Source organism: Gossypium hirsutum, chromosome D11, assembly GCF_007990345.1.
Source record: "Gossypium hirsutum isolate 1008001.06 chromosome D11, Gossypium_hirsutum_v2.1, whole genome shotgun sequence".
Classification (NCBI taxonomy): Eukaryota; Viridiplantae; Streptophyta; class Magnoliopsida; order Malvales; family Malvaceae; genus Gossypium; species Gossypium hirsutum.
In genome coordinates this window covers 27,489,028-27,495,769 of record NC_053447.1, presented here as the reverse complement: position 1 = coordinate 27,495,769, position 6,742 = coordinate 27,489,028, and the positions used below count along the sequence as shown (strand labels likewise).

Genomic DNA, 6,742 nt, shown 5'->3' with positions numbered 1-6,742 from the left:
ACCGCTCCCCAATCGCCAGATTGAACAGACCCAGTGATTAGGTACCCGTCCACCGGCAATCCCAATTGCAGATTTACATCTTCCAAAGTGATAGTGCACTCTTCACATGAAAGATGGAATGTGTGCGTCTCGGGTCTCTACCTCTCGATCACCGCACTGATAAGTTTCAGGTCCAACTTGTACCCCCGGCTTACCGTTGCCACGTGCCAAAAACCCGCTTCCTGCAGGTAATTCTCTACCAACGGTGATGGAGGACCATGTATATTCCGGATATAGCATTCCAATATCCGATCTACAGACTTTTATAATAAATAATAAATTAATAATTATCTAAAAATGCATAAATAAAAAAATCTTAAATAATATTTAAAAAATAAATTTAACAATTACCATTTTCATTTGTTCGACAGATATGTGCTAGTTATCAAGACGAATCAATTCTCCGGCCATTGCTAAATTCGTACAAATTTTTACGATTTAAAAAAATTTAAAAAAATTAATTTTTTTTAAAATAATTAAAAATAGGGATTTAAGAGAAATTTAAGAGGAAATTGAGAGCAAAATAAAATTAAATATAGATTTGAGAGAAATTTGGAAGCAAATTGAGAGGAAATTGAGAAAATAATTGAGAGAGTATTAGTTTGTGAAAAAAATGAAAGGGTGGGGGGTTTTATAGGTTTTTTTTTACCGTTGGGGGGGTAACGGTAAAAAAATGACCGCTTTGCCTACGTGGCAACAAAGCCTGTCCTCATAAGCGCGCTTTGTGTCCACGTAAGCAAAGCGCGCCCCCAGGGATGCGTTTTGCTGACACGTCCCCTGACATCGCCTTGACAGGGACGCATTTTCGGGAAAAATGGTCTATTCCAATAAATAATAAAATATCGGGCCCATTCTAATAAATTAAAAAAAGGGACTTTTTTTTGATATTTTACCCCTGAATCTAGCCCTTCTTTTTCTCTGCCAAATAAATTTCAATCAATTATAAAATTAAATATTCACCTTAATATTAGTAATTATTATTAAATTAAATATTTATTGGGGCAGAGGCAAGAAGAAGGGGATGGTTGGTTGGCGGGTATACCTCCCATCAATAATTTCCAAACGTTTTGCATAAAATAATAAATAAAGAAAGAAGCAAAGAGCCAAAGACAAATGCCCGTGAAGTGGAAAAAACAATTCAACATTTTTGGTTTGTAACTAGTGATATTATATGATACATTATTTTGCTTCAAATCCATACTTTTATAGTCAGTATAAGGACTGTCTCATGAAATTCATATTCACATCTTTTGTATTATATTATCTACTTCTAAGCTTCAGGAATTTTTACTTTTCAAATATCATTTTTAAATTTTTACTATTATTTTATGGCATCTTAATTATTACATTTCCTTTCTGCAAATTTAATCTTGAATTATCGTCTTCCTCTTCAACTCATCTTCTCAAATGACTAGATGGTAATCGCTTAACCATCCTTTGTTTTTTCTTAAATGAACAAATAATTTAAAGGATTAAGCCCTTTTTTTCCCTTCTCAATTATTGCTTTTTATGCTTTATTGTTGTTCCCCTTAACTCTGCAAAAAGATAAAAAAAAAAAAAGGAAATACACAGTTATCATCCGCCTAGAGAGGGGAGGAGGAAGAGAGAGAATCATCCTCAGCCTCGAGAAAAAAAAAAAAGAAAAAGATTTCAAGACAACGGATAAACACAAAAGCATGAAATCATGTGAAAGAAATTTATTAGTATCTTATCTCAGCTCTTAACCTCCATCACCTCTTTTTTTTCCCTTATTTATTTTTGGTTTGCAACCAATCATTCAAACAACAAGACAACCACCACCGTCCCTACGACCACGTTTACTCTTTCTTCTTTTATATTTAATAAAGGAAAACAGAACCCCAAGGATTTTAGCTTTTCCTTTTTGTATAAAATCAAGAGTTTTATCCAAGCGTTCATCTCTATTGCTTTTCCTCTCTTTCTGGTGAAGAAGAGAGTGAACAAAAATGGAGATGGTTAAGTGTTTTATGATTGTCCTGATTCTGGGTCTTTGCCACGTGTCCATGGTTGCACCATTGGAGGAGAAGAAGAGTCACAGAAAGACTTACATCGTGCACATGGCTAAATCCGAGATGCCTCCGAGTTTCCAGCACCATACTCACTGGTATGACTCCTCTTTGAAATCAGTTTCCGGCTCGGCTGCAATGCTCTATACCTACGACAACGTTATCCATGGATTCTCTACTCAGTTAACTGACAAAGAAGCTGAGCAACTCGAGAGCCAACCAGGGATCCTCGCGGTTTTACCCGAGGTAAGATACGAGTTACACACGACTCGTACACCTGAGTTCCTTGGACTCAGTCAAGCTGCTGCTTTGTTCCCTGAGTCTGAGTCGGCGAGTGAAGTTGTTATTGGTGTGTTGGATACTGGTGTTTGGCCTGAGAGCAAGAGCTTTGCTGATACGGGGCTTGGACCAATACCAAGCAGCTGGAAAGGCGCGTGCGAATCAGGCACCAATTTTACCTCCGCAAATTGCAATAAAAAATTGATAGGTGCGAAGTACTTTGCTAAGGGGTATGAGGCTGCCTTGGGTGCAATTGATGAGACCAAGGAATCAAGATCACCTCGAGATGATGATGGGCATGGTACTCACACGGCCTCCACCGCTGCAGGGTCGGTGGTGGAAGGAGCTAGCTTGTTTGGCTACGCGCAAGGAACGGCGCGTGGTATGGCCACGCGCGCTAGGGTTGCTGTTTACAAGGTTTGTTGGATGGGTGGATGTTTCAGTTCAGACATCTTGGCTGCCATGGAGAAGGCCATTGATGATAACGTTAATGTACTATCCATGTCCCTCGGCGGTGGCATGTCTGATTATTACAGGGATAGTGTTGCAATCGGATCTTTTGCTGCCATGGAGAAGGGGATTTTAGTTTCTTGTTCGGCCGGAAATGCTGGTCCAGCTCCGTACAGTTTATCAAACCTGGCTCCGTGGATTACAACTGTCGGTGCAGGCACACTGGATCGTGATTTCCCTGCTTTCGTTAGCCTTGGAAACGGCAAAAATTTCTCCGGCGTGTCGCTTTACCGAGGCAGCCCCTTGCCTGGAAAGATGTTACCATTTGTTTATGCTGGCAATGCTAGCAATGCTACCAACGGGAATTTGTGTATGATGGATACTTTGATACCGGAAAAAGTTGCCGGCAAGATTGTTCTTTGTGATCGTGGGATGAACGCCAGGGTTCAAAAAGGAGCTGTCGTTAAAGCAGCCGGTGGTATAGGCATGGTTTTGTCTAACACTGCCGCAAATGGTGAAGAGCTGGTAGCGGATGCCCATTTGCTCCCGGCAACCGCCGTGGGTCAAAAATCTGGTGATGCTATAAGAGACTACTTGTTTTCAAATCCTAACCCAACTGTCACCATTCTTTTTGAAGGAACCAAAGTTGGCATAGAACCATCACCGGTGGTGGCTGCTTTTAGCTCAAGAGGACCAAATTCTATAACCTCGGAGATATTGAAACCAGACATGATTGCTCCAGGGGTTAACATTTTAGCAGGGTGGTCCGGTGCAGTAGGTCCAACGGGGTTGGCTACGGATACCAGACGAGTGGATTTTAACATCATTTCAGGAACTTCAATGTCTTGCCCACATGTTAGTGGCCTTGCAGGGTTGCTGAAGGCGGCTCACCCAGATTGGAGTCCAGCAGCTATCAGATCAGCTCTTATGACTACAGCTTATACGGAATACAAAAACAAGCAGAAAATGCAAGATATTGCAACGGGGAAACCATCCACCCCGTTCGACCATGGTGCTGGGCATGTGGATCCTGTTTCAGCGCTTAATCCAGGGCTTGTGTATGATTTGACAGCGGAAGATTATCTGGGTTTCCTTTGTGCCTTGAACTACACAGAGTTCCAAATCAGATCCCTGGCGAGAAGAAACTTCTCATGTGATGCTAGCAAGAGATACAGAGTCACTGATCTCAACTACCCTTCCTTTGCTGTCAATTTTGATTCGATCATGGGTGGGTCGAATGTTGTTAAACACACTCGAACTCTTACCAATGTGGGCTCGCCAGGAACTTACAAGGTATCGGTATCACCTGAAACTCCAGGGGTAAAGATATCAGTTGAACCACAGACTTTGAGTTTTAGCCAAGCAAATGAGAAGAAATCATATACGGTGACGTTCAGTGGTAGTTCACAGCCAACCGGTACGAACGTGTTCGCTCGTTTGGAGTGGTCTGATATGAAGTATACCGTGGGCAGTCCTATTGCAATTAGCTGGACATGATAGGAGAATAAAGGGGATGGACAGTTTTTAAACTTTAAAAAGTTGAATGGCTTCTTAAACTCACTCAACAAGATGAGATGGGGGTTGGTTCAATTGTTTTAGTGTTTTGTAGTTGCCAGATTCATGATAGCTAAACCAGCTAATAATGGAAGCTGGGGTCTTAAGTGTTTGATGTTATTCTCTGAGAGAGGGAACAATGAAAACTAGGAACATTGGTAGGTTTTCTTTCTCAGTATACAGTGTATTAATATGCTTTTAATTGCTTAGTCGATTGTTCATGCTTAAAGCAATCCATGGGCTTCTTGCTTTCGCGTTATGACTTCATATAGATGGTAATAGATCATATTCAATTCACTCGAGTTACATTATATCAGCAGGTAAGCAAAGCACAGTTTATGGGTTCCAGCCAACCATGAATTCAATGTCTCTTTTAATTTACAAGTAAACTAAATAAAAGATTTGTACATTGTGAAATATAAGTAATAGGGTATGATTTACATAAGTTAAACCTGATTGATTGAGGTGATTTCTGGGGTTTGGATATGTGTGAAGTTGGACCAACAAAAAAGAGAAAAGAGGTGAGAGCTGTTATGTTGTCTCAATGTTCCAAATGCTACGTTAATAGAATGTTTGTGCTTTAGAAGAAAAAGCGATATAAAGCAAAGATAAGAGGAAAGTGGTTCCACCATATATAGATGATATATAGGTTAACTCATATTTCTTTTTGGTATAATTACAAAACTCATATACATAATGGTTTCAATTTCACAAGTATAGTGATTTTGCTGTTTAAGGTTAGGGTAGTTGGCTTGGTTGAATAGTTTTTTTTTTTTTTTTATGTTCAACTTGCTCGATTTTAATTTAAATAGTAAAAAAAATTATTTTTAATAATAAAAATATATGAATATTAAACATAAAAAGAATTGAAAAGTGAAATAAGTTTTTGGGTCGGACTGATCTAGTTAAAAAAAAAGGGGTTTAAATCTAAAATTTTTCTCTCTACAACACAATATCGCCTATTTACAATTTTATTAAAAATTGTTTAGTGATGTGGTTGGTGGGAGAATACAGGTTGAGCTTTAAAGATGAAATTAAATTATTGGAAGAAATGTAACTTTAAATCCCGATTAAATTAATTGTCTTATATTCGAGTATAATGCATATATGATAGTATCTACCTGCAATCAATTGGAAACATTTCCCAACTAGGAACTTATGCAAGCAGGAGAAACCGAAACTCCCACATTTTCCCTTACTTTTTGTTTGCAAAGATGGAAAAAAGATCTTTAGTTACATCATCCAAACTGCAAATATAGAGAACAAAAACCCACCATCCAAACAATGCCAAAACCCTGCAAACACTTGGAGAAGGAAGAAAACAAAGTCGGTGATTATAATAATTAGATAATCACTTCTTCAATGTTATGGGTTTCGCCACGTGCAGACTTGCACTTCATGACCTATAAACACGTATCACAACATGTGGCACTCTTCCAGCGAAGCTGAAAAATATTAAATACATGGCAACCATCAAAGCAACAATCTAAAGCCAGAAGTGAAAATGGAGAAGAAGCAACAACAAGATGTGGATAAGAAGGCGGATGATAATATGGACGAGAAGAAGGCAAGCTTGGAAGGGCTGCCAATAGACGATAGCCCTTACGTGAAGTATGGGGACTTGGAAGATTACAAGCGTCGAGGATATGGAACTGAAGGCCACCAACAACCGAACCCGGGACGTGGTGCTGCAAGCTCCACCGACGCCCCCACTCTTTCTGGTGCCGCTCTCTCCTCTGAGCGACCTTTTGATGCTACGGATACCATTAATCGTCAAGGGGTACCCTGAATTGATACAGTAGATGTTGGGTTCAATTAAGAAAAAAAGCTATGTAAATTTAAATAATTTTGTTTGTTTTGGGTTCAATCAAATAAATTTAGAAATGTCGATTATGTATTTCGTGAATCAAATAAAATTTAGTAGTAATAGACTTTTATAAGTTGTGTACTTGTTATTATATTTATATATTTTCACTTAGAAATCAAATATATGATATATTGAATATTCGGTTCAATCAATCGTGATAGTCATAATATGATAGAAGTTTTAAAGATACTTTTAAGATTATTTTTCATTTTAAAAATTTTAAATTTATAAATTTTGTTTTTCTTTTTTTAAAATGAAAAATTATAGTCATATCTTATATGTATATGATGATTTGCAATATGACATTCTCTTCTTCAATAATGGATTCATGAGGTTTATCAGCTTTGTTGAGGCCCAAATTTAATCCATTTTCTTGAAAAGGGCCATTGATATATGAATCGGAGTTGACCCAATTCATCTGCTCACAATATATTATTCTTGCATGAGATCCAAGTAACATTTTCCCCCCTCAAGCTCAATGCTTTCTTACATTTTTTTTATGAAGAACAAATTATTAAATAAAATCAGA

At 38.1% G+C, this 6,742-nt stretch overlaps 2 protein-coding genes across 2 annotated transcripts; both read left to right on the top strand.

The window, feature by feature from the left end:
• Positions 1-1,165: 1,165 nt before the first annotated feature.
• On the top strand, positions 1,166-4,598 carry LOC107913264 (subtilisin-like protease SBT1.7). Its single transcript, XM_016841791.2, has one exon. The coding sequence runs from the start codon at positions 2,004-2,006 to the stop codon at positions 4,287-4,289; it is 2,286 nt and encodes a 761-aa protein (XP_016697280.2). The 5' UTR covers positions 1,166-2,003; the 3' UTR covers positions 4,290-4,598.
• An 882-nt stretch (positions 4,599-5,480) lies between these two features.
• Positions 5,481-6,286, top strand: LOC107913263 (uncharacterized). Its single transcript, XM_016841790.2, has one exon. The coding sequence runs from the start codon at positions 5,851-5,853 to the stop codon at positions 6,133-6,135; it is 285 nt and encodes a 94-aa protein (XP_016697279.1). The 5' UTR covers positions 5,481-5,850; the 3' UTR covers positions 6,136-6,286.
• Positions 6,287-6,742: the final 456 nt, after the last annotated feature.